The sequence below is a fragment of the Calonectris borealis genome, chromosome 2 (genome assembly GCF_964195595.1).
Source record: "Calonectris borealis chromosome 2, bCalBor7.hap1.2, whole genome shotgun sequence".
NCBI classification, from domain to species: Eukaryota; Metazoa; Chordata; class Aves; order Procellariiformes; family Procellariidae; genus Calonectris; species Calonectris borealis.
In genome coordinates this window covers 130,860,604-130,881,163 of record NC_134313.1, presented here as the reverse complement: position 1 = coordinate 130,881,163, position 20,560 = coordinate 130,860,604, and the positions used below count along the sequence as shown (strand labels likewise).

The 20,560-nt window shown below is 37.9% G+C and overlaps 1 protein-coding gene across 6 annotated transcripts in view; it reads right to left on the bottom strand.

Annotated features, from left to right (window-relative positions):
* The window catches only part of SATB1 (SATB homeobox 1), a 93,673-nt gene that overhangs the window by 53,412 nt on the left and 19,701 nt on the right, over positions 1-20,560 (bottom strand). For all 6 annotated transcript variants that reach the window (XM_075143440.1, XM_075143439.1, XM_075143438.1 and 3 more), the window contains 4 exons: positions 18,038-18,273; positions 14,082-14,258; positions 13,132-13,258; positions 12,281-12,404 (listed from right to left, as the gene is read on the bottom strand). In XM_075143440.1, the coding sequence (XP_074999541.1) occupies positions 12,281-12,404; positions 13,132-13,258; positions 14,082-14,258; positions 18,038-18,248 (639 nt within the window). In that variant the 5' untranslated portion in view covers positions 18,249-18,273. The remainder of the gene's footprint in view (positions 1-12,280; positions 12,405-13,131; positions 13,259-14,081; positions 14,259-18,037; positions 18,274-20,560) is intronic.

Below are 20,560 nucleotides of genomic sequence, written 5' to 3'. Positions count from 1 at the left end.
CTACGCCAGCCCATGTATTGCAAAAACCCAACCAGGGCAAAATGTTGTTCCTAGTGTTCTGGTATGGCAGAGAATTATCATCTGCCACTCTGAATAAAAGCAGACCAAATATATCCAGCCGCTAGCTGTTTTTTGGACAAGGAATCATGAAATGGACAGTTTAATTGCATATGAAGAATTATGTTAAATTCCTTGGTCCATTACCTTGAACTATAGCAAGTAATGCAATGCAATGGAATTTGTTGTCATATGCTCTATAAACACGTAGGATAAGGGAAAAACCCACAGATGGACAGAGAAGAAAAAAACTTTTGTTTGTGCCTTTGGCATTGCACTTGGATGGCTATCTGACCTCCATACTGTTGCCAGGGTCAGGAGAAGTAAGGATCTGCATGGCAAATGCTGGTCATATAAGTTAAAACTGCCTAAAGGCAGATTGAAAATGACGGCACAAGCTTTTCTTCCAATACACAAGCATGTCTCTCCTCCTCTCTCCTATCCTTGTATAGCCTAAATTGTCTCCTCCTCCTTTTCTGCCTTATGTTGTCTTTAAGTATTATAAATGTACATACTAATGTAAAAGTAAAGCTACATTGAAATGTAATGAGGGAAGATATAAAACAAAAAGGATCCAAATCATATATACATATATATATGTGTATAATAAATATATATTTATATATGTATAGAAATATACCATACACAAGAAGATTTTGAAAATCAGAAATGAGGATTCAGCATCTGAAGGAACTGATCCTTGCACTATTTTTACCATTTTGTAATATAAATTCCCAGTTGCTGCATGACAGAGCAGCATTCTCCCGATGTTTTCCGAGCATCTCCCACTGATGGATATAAATAAAGCTCAAATAAAAAGCTGCTTCCCAAGATACTAGTCTTATATCTACAAAGGTTAAAAGCTTAAAAGAGAGAAAGATAGGTAGGTGGGAAATGTTAATTCAGATTTGAAGAACTTCATAACTGCTTTACAAGCTTTATGGCATAGTGCCTTAGACTTAAAAAAAAAAGAAAGAAAAAGAAGTCACAACCTCAACCTATAAAAGATAAGGAGACATAAGATGTTTTCGTCTTCATTGTCAGATGTCCAACATAAATCTTTTTAAGAATCCTGATTTTTATGGCACAGTATTTGTAAATGGCAGGTACTTAGTAGTAACAGTCCTGGCTAAATACTTCCTAAAATCAACCTGGATAAAATATAAAGTGTAAAATAATCAATAATTAAGAAATTAATTCTTGGTTTACTTCATGGAATGAAAATGGTCCTATATTTTGAGGGGTGTATTATTACACCCTAAGGTTTTGATTCTTCAAGTGCCTTTGCCAGAAGAGCTCTGAAACCAGGGAGCTCCATGGGTAAGGAAAGCACTATTCATTCTAGCCAGGAATCTGCTTGAAAAAGCTTTTATGAAGTAACTACATTGCTTTAAAGTGCTCTTTTAGCTTGAAGTAGGAATGCACATTTTCAAGGGCTGTCCCCATTGCTGTTACTTCGGTGCCCGTCACAAAGCCATCTCGGGGCACAGAGGCAGAATTTCTGCTGGATTAAGCTAAACGCAGAAGCCGTGCTCCAACCGTGGCTGGACAGGACCAGAGCGGAGCTACTGCAGGGTAAGCTGCATCCCGCCTTCCAGTCCCGTAATGTGGAGACAGGGTCCTCAGCCCCAACCATTTCCCTCTCCAGGCTGCTGCTGTTCCTATGCTAGGCAACGCACTACGTGAAGCCTTACGTGCCTACGCTCAGCTCTTCTCCTCGGGACACAGGGAACGAGACTAGAGGGAGCTGGAGCCTAGGAGGGCAATCCAGATCATGCACAACAGATGTGGACAGGGCAAACCAGCATCTCTTGTACAGGAATAAAGGTTGGGGAGGTGGGGCCTTGGAGATCTCACAGACTGATCTGGTGAAAATCCGGAGTAAGAGATACCTTCGGCCTTCCTCTCAGGTGGATTGCTTTTATTTCCAACACTCTGTTCCAGCCAGGTCAGAATGCTTCTGACTTGTTTCCTATCTGGAAATGCTAATCTTAATACACATGCTTCCAAATGCTATCCTAATGCAAATGCTTCGTGTGATAGGGGACATTTTAGATATATTAATGCATTAAATACAGCTTTTCCACAAGAATGAAGTATACACATTCTCCTGATAGAGATGTTGGTAATTGTTCTATCTTCAACCAACCGCAATGGTTGTTTTCCACTACAGTTTTTGTAAAAGGCTCTTCAAAATTGCTTAGCATTATCCACCACATTAAGGAAGATTTCCTTGCTGGGAAATAGGACATGATTTTCAGCAAGTCTCTTCTCGGATTCCACTGTTCTGCTAGGCAAAGCATCAGATGTCTGGCATGAAGTTGAGCCCTAAGGCACAATGTCCAGACAAGAAGTCATCAGACTCAGTAGCACTAACAGTTGTCTTGCTGAATTTCTTTTGGTGTTTAGGATATGCCTTTTCTTTGATCTCTTCTCCTGTTTCTACACAAGTTTTTGCAGATTTTTAAAGACAAAAGGGACCATTTTGAGCATCTATTTGGACTCTACATAAAAACAGACCCTAGAAGTTCATCTAGCAATTTCTGAATTCAGCCAAGTTACCTGTGGCTGAGCTAGAGCAAACATCTGATATTGATCTGAAGACTTCTTGTGCTGGATCTTTCACCACATCCCATGGTAATCTCTTTCACTAGATACATACTTTTTTTTTTTTTTTTTTTAAAGTGTATGACTAGCTTTTAGTTTGAACTTCATTAATTTCCGCTCCTAGTCAGTGCATCTCTCATGCTTCTGATTGCTTACTTAAATACCCCTCTAGTGCCAAATGTAACATCCCCTGCCTATCCTTTGTTTAAGTGGTTAAGTGTCAGATTTATTGTTTCAGGCCGTGTGCCTCTTTACGAGCCACCTGTACTTCTGATTATTCTTAACCATATAGACCCAAATTCTGTGAGGATGTTTATGCTGCTAAAAGAACATGAACAAACTTCTTCCTATCCTAAGCAAAATATAAAAAAATGCCAGGAGAAAAATGAGTTACAGCATGAAATTTGCTATGGATTCTTAACTTCTGCTAAGTTAAATCATATGAAGGTGACATTTTAAGCAGCTATGTTAGCCAAAATACTAGTTTCGCCTCTTGTGCTTTTCACTGACAAGAGTTTGTTGAAAGTATAGATGCTCTGAAGAATTCATAGAAAGATGTAAAACTCGATGAAGGTATCTTGAAAGAGAAATGTTCCAGCTAGCTTTCCAGGTGGAATATGCACATGCACTTTGAGGGTCTATTTATGCAAAATTTTTTCTTAGTTACCCTTATATTAAAACATATAAATTTAAAAAATATAGCTAGATTAGGTTTAGCACACAAAGCTCCTCCTTACAAAAAGTGCAGAATAAGAAACACAGCTTTAAGAGATTGGGGATATACAAGCTAGCAAGTATATTTTCGTAGGATTTTATTGTGATACATACGTACGTATATATAAATAAACCTCCACAATTCTGAGAGAGCCTAGATATACTGATTCAAATACAAACACACTAGGTAAACTTCGGGAGCTGAAATCTCCTCTCCATCTGTAGAAAGGCCATTGACACTAATGTTCTTCGTATGTGCCTCAGTTTTTCATCATCACAAAACCTATTCTTTTCCACGACAGTTTGCTAGAAAGTATCAAATCCTTTAGAAAGGTGGCACAGCCAGCAGGCACAGGTTATGCTTTGGTGCAGTTTCCCCCCTCTTCTGGCGCAAACTTAGGAAAGAACTGCAACTCTTAGTATAGGAAACCTTAGTACTTAAAAAATAAAATAAAAATAATTAAGAAACAGGTGTATATGAGGAGAACCTTTCATGTGTTCCCACCCCTGGGGAACAGAAGTTTTCCCTTTTGAGTAGTTTATTCCATGGCTTGAAGTGAGGCAGGTTTGAGGTTGCTGCTGTCCTGAAAAACCTGTCCTCTGATCACTGCTGCAAGGCACCGGGGGAATCTGATACTATTTGTGCTGTTCTTAAAGAAGCGTCCAAGGAAAGAGAGACAAAGCTCACCCTCGTCTTACCATGTTTCTTGGAAATAAAAAGGAAGAACCTAGTTATTAATTAAAAAAGGAAAAAAAGTGGGGGCGAGGGAGCAAGCTTTGAGAGTTTTGCTCAGGGTCTGTTTAAGAAACACATCTCTTCTTCTAAGTGGAGATTAGAGCCAAGCACTGCAAGGAGCCTGGTCTGACAAGGTGAGAGTTGCTCGCCTCTTAGCATTGCCTCTCAATAACTGGGTCCTGCTTTGCTTTCATTCCTGTCAGGTAAAAGATTATTACCAATTCAAGTATTCTCTCCAGACGCATCTTTATGCCTACACCCCTGCGTCCCCTAACACGGATGTACCTCAGCTTTAAATCTGCTGACAGTGACGCTACAGCACCTACAGAATTTGCTCAGCCTTTGGGTAGGTTTTATAACCACGCTGATCTCTGTGCCTCCCACCACTGCTAGTAATAACTGAACCAGTCAGGGAAGGTCTCTGCAAACCAGTCGCAGCAGTGATTAAGATGTAGACATACGTATCTCCTCGCCCTTTAAATAGAAGGCTTAATTGGTGATGTGGATAGCAGCTTCCTAATGGACAGAAATTAAACTCCATTTAATTCCTGAGCAGACACTTCCAATGCACAAGGTTTACCACACATTTGGAGCGGGGAGGGAGGGGGGAAGGAAGGAGCCACACACACAACTCTCTCTACCTCTGACAATCACTGAGGAAAAGCAACATGAGGACCAGAATGGCATAAGTGTGGCAGGTGTGAATTGACCTGCACTGGCAAAGCTGCGAGCTGGGAAACTTGCAAATCACATGGTTGTGCAATACTTGGCTCCAGTCAGTGCTATCATGTTCTTTTAAAAAAAAAAAAAAAGAAAAAAAAATCTTAAAGACATGTACATCAAGTTAAGGGATTAACTGTCAAGTGACATTACTGAAACAGAGACAATATATTTCTTTATTGTTAATGAAATTCAGTTAAAAGTGAAGGAAGTGATAAAGAAAGTACTGTTTTGTAATGTATTTTACATAAGAACGTAATATAGAAAGGGAAGTGCAATTAAATCTTAATGTGGACTTTTTTATTTTTAGTTTATCATCTGGTTTACATTTTGAGCCCCTTTGCAGCAGTAAATTATGCTGGCATTTCTTAGGGAATAACTGCCATGTTAATTTAGTTTAATAAAATAACTGACAGAAAAGGGGGAAAAGAAGCAAGAAGAGACAGCACCCCCCCACACACGCACTCCTTATCTTTAGCTAAGTATTCAGATGCTTTCTATATGAATTGTCCGTGGTCCAACTCCAGCACCATGTAATAATACAATACATTACAACACAGTACAATACAATCTTGGGTTTCTGTAGCGCCCTTCATGCAAGCATCCCAGGGTGCTTTACAATCATTATGAGTTAAAATTAAAACTGAAGCACATACAATTCCTAATAGAATCATTTTAAAAATGCTAAACAGAACAAATAACTTTTAAGTCTAGATTTAAAAGTCCCAACAGCCAGAGCTTTCCTTACTTCAATTGGCAATGAGTTCCAAAGCTGGGGAGCAAAGCGTCTAAAGGCTCTCTCATGTTATGTTAAAGGATCTCTCATGTTGTTTATACTTGTGCAGTACTCTACAGCCAACAATTTGCCAATAAGAAGAAAAAAAAGACTTATGTGCAATCTTGCTTTAAAAAACACTGTAGGAGTGGCTTGTTAACCCTCTAATAAAAGTTATGGAAAAAATAAATAAATCAGGGTTCACACTCGGCCATAACTGCGTTAAGAAGTATGCGAGAAACATGAATGAATGAATACAGAAATTTGTAGCAGTGCATTACTTGACTGCCTCTTAACCCACTAAATGTAAAAAGAAAAATAAAGCATGGCGCTATATATATAAAAAAAGAACATCGCTGCAAATATTTAAAACGCGAGTTATTCTATATACCATTCTCAGGACCACTGAGTGAAAACAGAAGTTGAGTGGGGCTCAGTTCTACAACACATGCACATTTTAGAAGGAAATCGTATCAGAAGAAAACATGTTGTGTTCCTTTTTATTCTGTCACTTCCCTAAAACTTGAAGTCCATATGATGCAGATAATTGTTCACATGAACCAGTTCTCAAAATTGCTGAGATACAATCCCAAGTGGTTAGCACACAAAGTGGGGAGGCATGGTCCCAAAAATGTTATATCCTTAAAAAGAATGAATTTTGTACTTTGCCCACAAGACAGCCTGGCAGAAGACGGCTGCTTATATCTCCATACAGCTGACTTTAAGGGTGTTTTTTTTAAAAAAAAAAAAAAAAAAAAAAGAAAAAAGAAATCAACACTAGCACCATCCCTCTACTGGACTCTTCTTCACTTTTTCAGAAGCAGAAACACAAGACCTCATGACAGAACAGATACTAAGGGACATGCTGACACCTTACAGAGTCCTCTGAAGTCAGAAACTGCACTTATTTGAGAAACAAGGTACGTTCCCCTCCTTGCCACAGTAAGTCCAGGCCCCATAACTGTTTTGGAAAGGGATTTAGACGTCCTCATCACAGTTAATTCTAATGAAGAGGCAGAGAAAAAAAGCTATATATTTTCTCCTTCAGTAGGGCACTGCCTAGATAAAACCGTTGTAGACTGACATAGGTTTAACACGGAGAGTGTTTAGATGCATCTAGAGAACATAAATCTGCGGCCAGAAGATCAGGCGACTGAAAGGTTGAGTATCCCGCGAATGTCCTCACATAGCTCTACCGACACGCGCATTTCATCCTCCCCGTCCCATCAGCAAGAGGCTCTGTACTGCCCGTTCTATCCGGATGACTAAAAATCACAGGCACAAATTTTAATAGTTAATGGAAAATGTTTTAAAAATCCAGATACCATGTCAGCTTGAAGAGACATCAGAGTGAATGCTCTTGAGCAACTGAGGGGTGGGTTGAAAGGCCCTGCCTGCCAAAACCTGAGCTCAGGCCCTCAAGGATTTGCTTCCCTGAAATAATTAATGACATCTCTAAAATCTGAAGTATAGTAACTTCTAAAGTAGAAAAAGGAGCTGCATTCCTTACTCAGGTTATTAATTATTGGGGGAGGGGAGGAGGAGGAAGAGGAAAGAGGGAGAGAAGAGAATCACAAGCAACAAAGAAATCCAAGGACTTGATCTCAGGTCTAGGCAGGTAAAATTGAAAGGGGAGGGCAAAAAACACCTTTCAGTTTTGTAAAGCATGAATTAAAAATTGCTCTTAAAAAGAATGCATTTTGGCACCTCTTAATAGCTCATTCCTTGGTTATTTATAGGGCTGGAAATTTTAATTTTAGCAAATGCAACTTTTTTTGGTTGGGATTTTGGGGGGGTGGGGGAGTGAGAACAGCAGCAAGGGAATGCCAGAGGATTTCTATTACGCTGCTTGCTTGCTATGATGGCCAGGTGCCTTCAGATCAGGTGAACTGAGAAACACTGATGTTCCGAGCAAGCTTTCTGTCTGGTGTCTCTGCCAGATCACATAAAGCCTGCACGATGTCTGCATAAAACAGCATGCAAATTCAGGGCAGGATATTTGAACAAAAAGGAAAGTATATGATCTATATTGCGCCCATGTCAGATGCAGACAGTCATTCACTACAGCACGGAAGTTTGATCAAAATGCAGTCAGGATAGCTATATTTATCACAAGTGCAAAACTATTCAGACTTCAGTATCATACCAGCACTTGTTCTGTGTGCGCACACATTTTACAGAATGCAAGCGTATACCCCTCTAACTGAAAAAAAGCGGTTCTCTCATCATCAAGAGCGAAATTATGTAAAAGATATTACAGACATGGGTGTGTGTGGGGGGGTGGTGCACACAAATATCTTCAAAAAATCAAAAATAGTAATACAATGCACGTGAAGTACTATGTCTGTAAGTATCACAGACTCTGGATATATCCCATGGAAATATTGCATGTCCCCTACAAATATTTTAATGCATAATAAACCATGAGATTCAAGATTCTGCTATACATCAGGCCTGGATTTTCTCATGTATAATGCACTGGCTATTGGTTGTCCTGAGAGTTAGGCTAGCTGGGGGGGGAAGAAAAAGAATGAATACCTTGCTTCAGAAGTGCTTTTGCAGTGGTTTGATAAAGTGCAAAAAAAAAAAAAAAATTGAAAAACCCAAGCCTGTTTGTGAATACTAACAACAATCATTTAGAAAATCTTTTTGTAGAAAAAATTCAGGTGAGATAACACCAGTGGGAAAGTCAATATCATTTGATCACTGCCATATTTTTAAAGGAGTGCCCAGATACCAATTAATCTCTACAATCTCTTCGTTTGGTAGGTAACTTGTTATCTTTCTTTCATGGAAAAGGTTACAGGAACTCAAGATAAGGGGTACATCTAAATGTTCAAAAGCACACAGTGAGTTTGTTCCAGAATTATCAAAAGAATTGCCAGCCTTTTCTTGGGCCAATAGCCCATGTTGCTCTCCTCTCCCTCATAAAAGCTTATCTAACCATATATACACTCGGAGAGAGTGAGAGAGACGATAATTCAATAGGGACAAAAAAAAAAACAACCCTCTTATTAATATCAGCATAAATACGGTCTGCAGTATTTCGGTTATTTTAACTGTGGAAGTAATAAGAGACTTCTGCACTGAAAACCAAAACAGAGCAAAACTCTGAAAGTGAAGTATGAAAATGTTAGGACTAAAGCTGAGTACAGAGATGGAGAGACTAACATTAAATAAATAAATGCAACAGGCCTGCCTGCCTGATCACTTTAGAGCAGCTCCCAACAGACTGAGGTAGAATACAGCTTCTGTGCAAGGGGTTGGAAATAAGAATTGATGGTAGAACAATTTCTTTATGACCCTTTGGAGACTGAAGAGCCAAAACAGGAGGGAAATGAGATCTAGGCCACTCGCGAGATGTGCCAATTTAATGGAATGCACAAGATGGCCCAAAATTGAGCCCTAGATTAAATTCCAATTTGCCTTCCCCATCAAAAGAGGTCTGGAGAGGAAGCAGAAATGAAGCGAGCCGTGCGTATCAAACACAAGAAGTCTTCAGCCCGGCATCTCCGTATGCTACTAGTCTCTAGCAATAAAAATCTGCAAACCCAAGGTAAAGCATGAAAATACAGACTGCAGCGCATAATTCAGAACAGGCTTTGCTTTTCCATGTGAAATTTGCAGCGTCCTTTTACCTTGCTTGCTTGATACTGAAAACTTGAGACTAAACCTCTGGACGGATGCTTGCAATTCCATGGCAATTCAGCGCCATGCATTTGCTCCGGTCCATCCCGAGCACTCCAAGTCATGTCAACGGGGATTCCCCGTCACGCCGGCTCGTATACTGAGTGATAAACCTGGCCTTCAGCGGTGGCCACAGCAGTCACAGAGCGAGGCAATTACAGTAGCTTCGAAAGAGACCATGTATTCAACTCTCCTAATGAGAGCAAGAGTCACAGTGGTATTTTACTGAGGAAAGCATGGAGAGTTTATACCTGTACGCCCCAAGGTTTTAGTTGGACAAGAAAGCAAAGGGCAAAAAAAATTAAAAGAAAAAAAAAAAGAAAACCCACTCAAGTAGATGATGCTATTAAGTACTCAAGACTGTATAATTAAGACAAACTGGATCTCAAAGTTTGTTTGCTTATGTATTTTCAAGCTATTAAATATATCTGCACTATAAACTGCTTGGCTTTTTTTGCAGTACATAGAATATCAGTATTTGGAATAAATATGAGCAATTTTTTAATACACAAATGCAAGATTAATTAAGAAAATACAGTAAATTCTAAGTGACGATGATGATTCTCAGTTTTCCATGCTTAGATGGGGCTTCAGAGATGCCACGCATTGAGCACAGCAACTTAAATACTTTACAACAAATCCTTCTGTACCTACACAAAATAGAGTACTGCTAATGACAGTGACAAAAAACGATAACTACTCTCGTTTCCAGTTTGAGTCATTTCTCTGTGGTTAATAAATTATATCCATAACAGTGTTAATAAGTTATGGTACGGTGTCACTGCATTAGTTTGCATTTGTGATGAAGCACTTCATATGGCATTACCTATGCCCGTGGAAGTACATAACAGGAGAGACCACTTCTCTGCTCTCAGAAGAGTCTCCCATGCTGGCATTTTGACGGACCCCCTAAGGAAACATTGCCTCCCGACCTCCGCCTTGCTCTTACTTCTCACCTCTGTTGCAGCAGCGCACCACTGCAGGGCAATTCTCCAAATTTAATATGTTTAATAAAACACAGACACTCTTAAATCAGCGTCCCTTCCATAGGAGCGATATACAATGAGTTATTAGTTAGGCAAATGCGGGAAGCATTCAGATCAATTTAGTCATGTGAAAAGGACACCGTCAAATCAATGCGCCCTCCCTCAAGCTCCCGGAGGGAAATGGGAAGAATTAGACTGACTGATGGGCTCTCGATCAACCGCTGTAACAGCTTGTTTTTCCAAAAGTTAAGAATAAATAAATGTATTTTAAGCTTAATGTGATTTGGTCTTTAAAGAAAAAAGAAAAGCAGAAGCTATTTAAATTCTTGCAACCCAACAACCGCAGTGCTGGTGAAGATAGAGATGACAAAAGTAATAAGCATTCTTTTAACAACAGAAATAAGCTCACAGCTTTAAGTATATTCTTTTACAAATAAAGAAGTGCAAAACAGTAAACAAACAGCCCCAAATCAAGAGTTCTGTAATCTGGGGTTTTGGTCATCTCAACATCATTTTAGGGAAGATGTTTTTTGTCGATTAAAATTATTATATAAAAATTCAGTCGTTTCAAAACAACTTTTTAAAAGAGTGTAATTATTGAATTGTCTCCAGTACCATGATATCGTCTCTAGTGAAGTATTCCTTTTAAAAACTTCTTTTCTGCTTTATCATTGCATCATCTACATATATACAGAAGCTGCTATGTGAAACACGATGTCCAAATAGAAATGAAATATTCCCTCTCGATAGAATTTACTTGTTTTCCTTCAGTATCAAGTAAAAACTAGCACTATTAGATTAAAACAGAGAAAAATCCCAAATTCTCTGCAGCCTCCATAAGCCAGCAGTGCAAAAGCTCACAGGCTTTTATAGTAGGTAGATAACTTTCCAGTAATAACCATATTACTGGAATGGTTTGCAACCAGTGAAGATAATTTTGATTATTTCCACTTCAAAACTTCCTATATTGGAGCCACAACACTGAAAACAATCTAACCATAGGGGGAAAAAAGTGATGGGAAAACAGTCTGCTAATATATCTGCTGGAAAGACAGACAGAGAGAGTAGTCCTCTATAGATTAACTGAAGTCTTTTGGAGGCAAAGACTCCAATATTCTGAGCAAGAGAAATAAAATCCCCATAAAAATACCTTGACTTCCTTAATTTCCTTTTTCCCCTCCCTACCACAACTAGCATCATTTATTTGTATACTCAATTTGTCTCCGCTGCACCACAACAAAATGCATTTTAAAATTTAAAAGGTAAAAATAAATGTGGTGTTCCCACCACAGCATCATTGGACACCATACTGCGTAGAAAAATAAGTTACGCCTTCACAGTAATTTGACAAAAGAACGACCAAAAAAAAAGGCAAAAAAGAACAATACGACTAAGGCTTGAGGAAAGCATCAGTTCAATATTTAGCAGTGCATAAATTGAGGTTTCATTTTTGTTTAGGTATATTTTGATTAGAACTAATAAATGGCTGATTTTCCTTTGGTTGTTTGCAACAACAACACATCATCCAAAGAGCTTTATTCTTTATTCCTTTCTCATATAGCACGCCAAAGACTGTCTCATTTTATGAATTAGCATTTAAAACTACTGTAGGTTATCTAAGCAGCATTCAGATTCAATAGTACTTTTGACAGCAGTAAGTAAAGAGCCTTTTAACATCTTGAACACATGTGCTTGAAAAAAGTAGTTACATCAAAGCAGTTCAAAGACTGAAGACAAAAACCAGTTAAAATCCAGTTTGTTGTGAGACAGTTTTAGTGTGGTGTAAACAACCTTTCACGACTCCCCATGGGAAACGTTGTAAGACCATGTTCAAAATGAATCAGGCATATTTATAAAGATCATGAAGTGGTCAAATGAATTTGCATTTTTGGCAGATTCACTCCACGGGTACTACTTGCTACAGTCTGTAGAAATCTCAAATCTCACATCAGCGTTGCCTATAGTGCTTTATTATTTATTACATGTTATGCTAAGTACCTGTGAAAGGGGACATTCCTTGGCCAATGAACTCTGGTTCATATCCTTCAGTAAGTCCTTCAGAGCATTTCTTACTGTTGTGTGAGACCATTGTTCAGGAGGCAAGTCTTCTAGTTTAGGGCAACTATTTGAAACACAGATTAGAAAAGGGATTATTACAAGATTGCATCCTGCTGCAGAACATTCCTTTAAGACAGACAGATTTCATTTTGCGCATCAAGCAGATGCATCTGGAGATTGCTCTCGGTCTCCTGATTGTTCCGATTAGTTAATTACTTTATACAACACATCTGCTGTATTGATGCATGAATTATACATCAGCTGCATGTGGCGACTATTTTTTCATGTTACTTCTACCTTCCTGCTCTGATGCGCTTGGTAAAACAATTTAAGGTGTAATGCTTTCTCACGACTGATCATGAAAAGCATTAATATATTAACCGTTTTTTTCTTTTTTGTTACCGTGAAATTTAAGAACCTAGACAGCAACAATAAGTGTGAGCAAGTCATTCTTTTACAAAATGCACACAGATGGTACTGTTCATGATATGCAAAAATATTTTTCTCTTAAGTAAACTTTATGTAAAATGCCTTCTTGTAATGCATCATTTAATTGACTAAAATGCAGTATAGTTTTAATGAGATATCCAAAGAAAACCTATGTATCAGAGCTATAAAAGTTTTCCGCAATAGTATACTGTAAGTTAAAGAAGAATTAGAGTAACTAAAAAGGAATTTAGATAAACCTTTGTACTTTGAGCACACAGCACAGTGGGAATTAAATACAAGCAATATTAACAGTAAGAGCAGACAAGTAACAGTTCACGTCCCAGAACTGGTATGCAACTTACCTGTGTAACTGGATTTTCAGTGTGACCACATGATACACGTCTTGCAGCATGTCTGCTACTGTAGCATCAGGGGCATCTGTCACATAGGAGAGTGGAACTGGATTCCACTTCCCAACCTGGATAAGCCCTGTGGGATTTTTATTTTTGAAGGCGAGGGGGAGTGGGCAAGAAGGGCAGGAAAAATTGAAAAAAAGTAATTTACCTGTTAATTCCTAGGGGCAAAATAAATATCTGATTTTAACAAGATCACCACCTTTGTTTCTAGCCTCTTAAATCTGGCAAAACAAAAGAACACCCCCCCCAAAAAACCCCCACCCACACACCACCAAGGATATGCTTTATCTATATTATGAAAGTATACAAATGCATTACAGTAGAGATTTTTTAATATGTATAGAAGTGTATTTTCCTAAGTTCCCATGAATTCAATAGGACATGATATAATAGTTAGCATTCCTCTTAATAAATTAGAAAGGATTTTGCAATGCAAGGACCGAGTTAAAAAAACAAACAAACAAACAAAACACCAAAAAAACTTTGCAGTCTCTAAAACCATCAGGAACAAAATAAAAGAAACAGAGCTGGATATTCAGTCATAAATGCAAGTTGACTCTCAACAGTCCATCTGCTCAAATATGCTTTACACTTCCTTGTGGATCCTCAGTGGAGCAGATTATTAAGGTCAATAAGCATACTAATGATTCAGTTGAAGTCTTTTTTTTTTTTCTTTAAACAACAACAAAAAAAGAATCTACCTCCACGTTCCCCATGAACAAAACGTGCACTAACTAAACAAAAATACATTAAGGGAAAAAAAACCATACAGAGACAGAATCTGCAAGAAGTTTAAGAAGTAAAAGCTGCATTGCATTCCTGAAAGAAATCCTTCCCCTCCCCCAAGACCCCACAAACAAACATAATTCATTGTACAATTTCATAATCTTATTTACCTTTTGCTTGGGCAGCAGAGCTGTGAGAATATCCAAGTGATAGCAATGCCATTTCAATCAGTTGGTTGAAAAGCATATCCTTCCTCACCAACACAAATTCTGCATGCTCCTCCTTAGAATCATACTCAATGGCATTTTCATAATGTTCCACTACACAGAACACTGGAAGCATACTTCCTATTAAAAAAAATTAAATTTAACGTATTAAACTTGAGTTATAGTAGAGTAGGTGGGTCTATACAGCGTTATGTAAATAAAACCTGTACAAACAGGCAGAGGAGGCATCAAGAATCATCACAAATATTTGATAAACATATTCCCTGAGTCCTTTCCCCTCACCCTCCCCAAAAAAGAGAAAGTTCTACAAAACATACATCTCTCTGAAAAGCAGAAATGCAAATTTATCTCACTTGATCGGATACAGATTAAAGAATTACCTTCTATAGAAATAACAAGGTTGACTGAAGAGAAGTTGATTCTCTCTGTCCTGCCTGATTTGTTGTGAGTAGCAGGCAGCACGAGAACCTAAATACATACTGCAGATGTCTTCACTGTAAGCCATTTTAGTACCAGCTACATAATTTTGTTCGTTAACATTAAAACTTCCTTAGTCCTGCCAAAAATATTTAATTGCCTTCAACATCAACAACAAATCACCTTGCGTGTTATACATTCGCTCTGAAACGAGTACACAAGGAAACAAGGCAAAAGTTAACACTAATTCGTGCTTCATTCATTGAGTGCACTTGAGCTCTACTTTCACTCGCATCTTTAAGAAACAAGTCATGATTTCAATGCCGTTTTAAGAAGTGTACCTGCAGTTCGGGCTTTTTTTTTGTTGCCTCCTATACTTTACATTCAACATTTCTGGTATTCATTGCTATTTTCTATGCCTGAAAGTAATTACTAATTTCTAGTTTTGTAGCATCATATGACAAACCCTTCCCTACGCTGCACAGAGTATTAAGCAAACAACCTTTTTCCCTTTCCTTTGGCTTTTTTTTTTTTTTAATTTTTTTCGTCCCTTTTGACAACAGACAGAGAAGTAACAAATGACCCAAGCTGTTTTAGGGACAAAGTCTCTCTCAGCAATCAGATTTCTAGACTTTGTGAAAATCCCTCCTGGCCTCCCAGACGGATGCGGATGACACGATGACCTCAGACCCGCGGTTTCAGGCCCCGGTCCCGTGCCGCTGTCTCCAGCAGCGCAGGTTAGGATCTCTTAACGACAGAAAGCAAAAGGGTTAAAAGCAGATGTACAGAACTGTCTTATGGCAGCCTGCCAGAGGGGTATCATCTTTAGCATAAATGATGACAAGGGTTATTTTAACAGGGCACCCAGGAACTCCAATTAGTCCTACAATGTTAATGCCTCTATAACCACTGCCCTCTAGACTTACAGAAACCTCCTAACCTGCTAAGGTGCACCAGACATACCACAGTCGAAAAAGAAGATTTACTCTTGACAATAGACACACGCTTTCACACCGTGTCTGTTGATTTGCGCTCTAACGTATAGCAAGAAATCACTATAAAAAAGATACCTCTTAAGCACGTATATTTAAACTACATCTGTTCACCAGAGAGCCAATCTCTGGCAAACAAACCCCTTCAGGCTCGCTTGGAAAAGCTCACAAACTCACTCCAGTTTGCCCAATAGGCTCAGCATGAAAGACAAGACTAAAAGCTTGCCAATATTTATGTAGTGCAGGAAGGAGCTTTTTTTTTTTTCTTGTCTTGGTTTTTTTAAAATCTAAGCGAGACTGGTCAGGAAGGGAGAGAAGACCAAAGCAAAAGCAGTACATGCAAATTGGCGATTTCTTCATTGGTTTTAATTAAGCTGTGGAGAGCTTTCTAAAACACACACACGCTTCATCTGCAAAAAGGTGGTGGTGTTTTTTTTTTTCCTTCCAGGCTCTCACAATTGATGTTTGACCTACTACCGTCTGACGCAGACTAAGGGCTCAAAATTCTCAAGTAGTTTCACCGTTAATACCTGAAGACAAAATGTAAACAAAGCTTAATTTTAACAAACAGTGCAGATACACTCAAAAACAGCTAAAGCGTATTTTTTTTTTCCTTATCAGTTCCTACAAATTAAGCTATGATCAGACACAAAACTAGCAATGCACAGGTACTTCGCTGCACGTCAGCACACTTTTTGCCAGGTACATGGTCTCATAAGTTGCAGCATTCTGAAAAATGTGGTACTTTAAACAACACGGGAGAACCTCCTGGCCAAATTTCGATGTACAGCGTAGATTATCAGAGGTGGATCCTGGTAGTGCGACACAGGTATCATCTGACTACAAATCAAGCCACTAAATCTTTTAGCAAACTGTCACTAGTGTCCTTCTGTTAATGTGAAAAATGTTATACAGGAGAGCACAATCTCAGCTGGCTGATCACTCCTGCTAGCACTTGGCAAGACCTCCAAGTGCAGCAACTTCATAACCTTCTAGTATTAAAGGGGAGAGCATTGGTCAGTGCTCGCTGCTAAAAATACAGCATGATTTAAACCTGAAGGCAGTGTTAGAGCTTTTGCTGAAGGTTTACGAGTCTGTGTAAACAGCACGTCTGCCATAAGGAGCAGTGAAGTCTGTAGAATCCTTGTCTAAAACTGTCCTGGCATTAAAGTTTGCTGTGCAAATATCACATAATACCAGAGACAGCTGAAATCTCCTATTTAGGAATTTATGGAACTTATATGTTTGCAGGCGTCAGAAAGTCCTTTTTATACAGCCCCTCTGCTTCACTGTACAATATTAATGCACTCTGCTTGAAAAGCCGTAATAAATTATATTTTTAATGCTCTTACCCTGGCTTTCTTAAGATGCATACATTCTTGGCAAACAATCAATAAATAGGGTAATCATGAGCAGAGGCCAAAGAATTTGCTGAAGTGCTGTTTTTCCATTTTTAATAGATAAAGATCTAACAATACGGACTGCTGTGTCTGTTCATTTCAGGATCAATATATTCTTTGTTTTCGCCAAACCGAGGAAAAAATAAATGATTGTACGATAAATGTTATGCATCAGACACAATGAAATTCCTCTGCCTTCTAACTTTGTGCGTTTGATAGTCTTGGTTGCATTTTGCACTTTGCTTAGCAAATGCAAGAAAAATCTGGATTATAAACATACACTGATTATATTGAGAAAAGTAGAGGCTGTTTTAAAACAAATGCCAAATTACATGCAGCATATTTTGATTTAAATTAGCAAGCCTGCAGGACATGGTCAAAAAGACTTACACATTTTGATAAGCAAAATTTATAGATTATTGTCCATTAAAAGTATTTTCAGTGCAAACAAAAGCCATCCATATACAAACATCAATGATTCTAAATGTGCCTTTTCCTTGTGTAAATGTCTAATTACAGCAAACCAGCCACTGAAAAATATGACACCCAAGTTGTTCATTGTTCAATAATGAATTGTACTTAAGAAAATAAACTGCGAAGATTGACATCATAAATGACTTTTCCAATGTGATACCTAAAGATTTACACTCTATCCTTTAAACCAACTTGCAACTGTTATGGAAATACTGCTGCCCTTCCAAGCTTGGACCATCATTAAGAGGACAGGCGAGAATTTGTTTTGGGGGTTCGGTATTTACTCTTACATATTTTTGCGTTTCTTAGCCCAACACGTACTTAAAGAATTAATGCATTATATTACTTCTATTTCAATGTAGGAATTTGCTTTAATCAGGGCAGCTAGCCTTTACTTTAACAAAAATCAGACTCCACCCTGTAAAGCAAGATGCTCCACCCAAGCATGAAGCTTACATTTCCCAAATGTGATTTATATCAGAGTTGGGAATATATAGTATTTTAGAATGGAGATTTAATCCTGAAATATAAATGAAGTAGAGTCTGCAAAAGTATGCTTTCCCCCCCAAATATTATAAATCATATTTCTCTAATGCAGAATTATCAAAAGTGTTACCTTTTCTAATATTAGTTTTCATCAGGTGTCCAGAGTGTTTTAAAGGCACTCCTTGCATTTTAGTTCCTGTACTTCCAAGTCTTCCTCTTCCTAATGGGCTCCCATTCTGTTCCAAGCGCGCAATTTTGGCTGGTGGACCCTTCGGATCGCTTACATTGTTAGACATTTCTGAATGTTCTTTCCCCTGAGTTGCCTCGTTCAAATGATCCATACTCAGTCCCGCCTCTAAAGATCACCTGCCATGATTCAAAAAAAAAAATATATATATATGTTGTACACGTGTGCGCATATGTATACGTACACAGCCTGCACATGTACAGAGAAAGAGATATATGTATCGTAAACTCATAAAGAAGAATAAATAACTATTTTAACTGGAAAGAAGATGCCTTTTTTAAAAGAAACAAACTTATTCTCCAAAAATGACCTCGTACCCCAGTCTACAGACAGATCGCATCATAATTTGGTGGAATTATTTTTTAAAAGCCAAATAGAGTGCCCCTTTAAAAAAAATCTTCAGAGATATTCTACTAAATCTGGGAGAGACTAAGACTCATATAAATGATGATGATTGTCAAGGTATGTGCTCCAGCACAGCTATTGTTACAAATCTCACAGAAAGGTTTGTTATTAATCCCGGGTGTTTTTATTGTGCTGAGAGAGAGAGAGACAGAAAAAGATTCTAGTGAAACATTTCTCGATCTACTTGATTAAAAAAATGGATGCACAACAATAGATTGCTAAAACTTTAGTTGAGGGAGCAACAGATTTATTAGAGATGTAGAATATTGTCCACCTACAATTCCTGCCCTCCTTAAAAATAAAAGTTAGAAGAGAATTTAACATTTAACTTCGGAAAGCAGTGGCGGAAGATGGTTGCTTTTGAGTTTCCTAACGACTATTATACAAAGAGTTTATCAACTTTTGCAAAGTTCAAAATATGCATATGAAATTTTTCAGATGTTAAGCTTTAAGTGTTAAATGGAGTAGTTTACTGAAGTAAGAAAAACAACTGAGAAGAGAAGGTAGCATCTCACAAAACATAATGCTGGAAAAAAAACCCCACAATTTCTACAGTACTTTTGAAGCCCTTAAATATAAAAAACAAAAAACCAACACCCTAGGTGATGCTAGGTTACATGCTGGAACAGCTATTTGAAACCAAAAAACAGAAGTAATTTCAACAGCAAATTAAGAATAGTTATATGTTAGCACGCTTACGTTTCCCTTTTTATAAACTTTTGAAACCTCCGTCCACGAGTAACAATTCCAGTTAAATCACTAAAAATCTCCCAAGCCTAGAATATAATGGAGTAAGTTTTGAGGATTTTTGTCACTCATCAGAATCTGTTTTGCCAAGTATATAAAAAGAAAAAAAAAAATCAGTTGCTGAGAACAGAGACATCTTTCTGGTTATGATTTCATTCATCAGTACTGTTCTGATTGTTAGGTATTTTACCCTACCTTTCTCTGACTGAGAAAGGTGTGACTACACTGACAATTATGTTATGTATATAATATAATCACTAAGGACAGGTGACTAGACATTAATTTATGAACTAGTATTTACATTAGCAAGTACAAATACTAATACTGGGGAAGTCATATTCAGACAGACTGGTGTGAATCTGATAATTGCTACTTTCTTTCAGTTGCCTAGTAATTCAATACATTTTCTGCACATTTCATAGCAAAGCTATTAAAGCCTAAACATCTTGGGATTTTTTTTTATATACTTCTATGTCGTTGGTATATATGACAATGGCAATTCTGTAAACTATTTTTTTCATGTTTGAACACCGTGCTGCTTTTCCCGATATGGTGAAGAAAGAGGTAATATATTAATCTGAACGTTTACAAGCAACCTCAAGAATGCCACTGAATAGCTAAAGTTCAGAAAATCGTTATTTTTCCTTATGCTGTAAAGTGACAGGCTAAGGTTTACCATTCATCTTGATCCCATCTGTTTTAGGTCGTGTGTCTCATTAACAGTAAACGTGCCTATTTTAGCCACTTTTCAAAAAGATTTTTTTTTTTTTTACTGTGTTAACTGCAGCCTAGGCAAAGAATTACAGACTCAAACCGTTAACATCTTCCGATGTTTCCGACGATGCTAACATACTATAGGACTGCTTCTCTGAGACTGGTCTCTCTCAAGAATAAGAGGATTAACAAAAAAGAAGAAAAAAGAAGGCGGGGGGGGGGGAAGAGTTAAAAAAAAAAAAGCCTGAAACAAGAAAATCTTTGTCACTTTTGGCAACTTCAGAAGTACTCTAAGGCACCGAGGTTCTTTGCTACAAAAAGTATCTAGTCATCATGAGTCAGAATCGCACTACATCATGTACAGTGAATAAAAGTGATAGATCGCAGTTTAGTTAATACACTGACTACAACCAAAACACCAAATGGGTCATTCTCGCTTGGCCTGAGAATACCCACCCATCGGCATCCTTTCACCGCTTAGTCATCTTGTAAAAAGCTTTATGTTACAAAGCAAAATTACATGCACATAAAACACCTAAT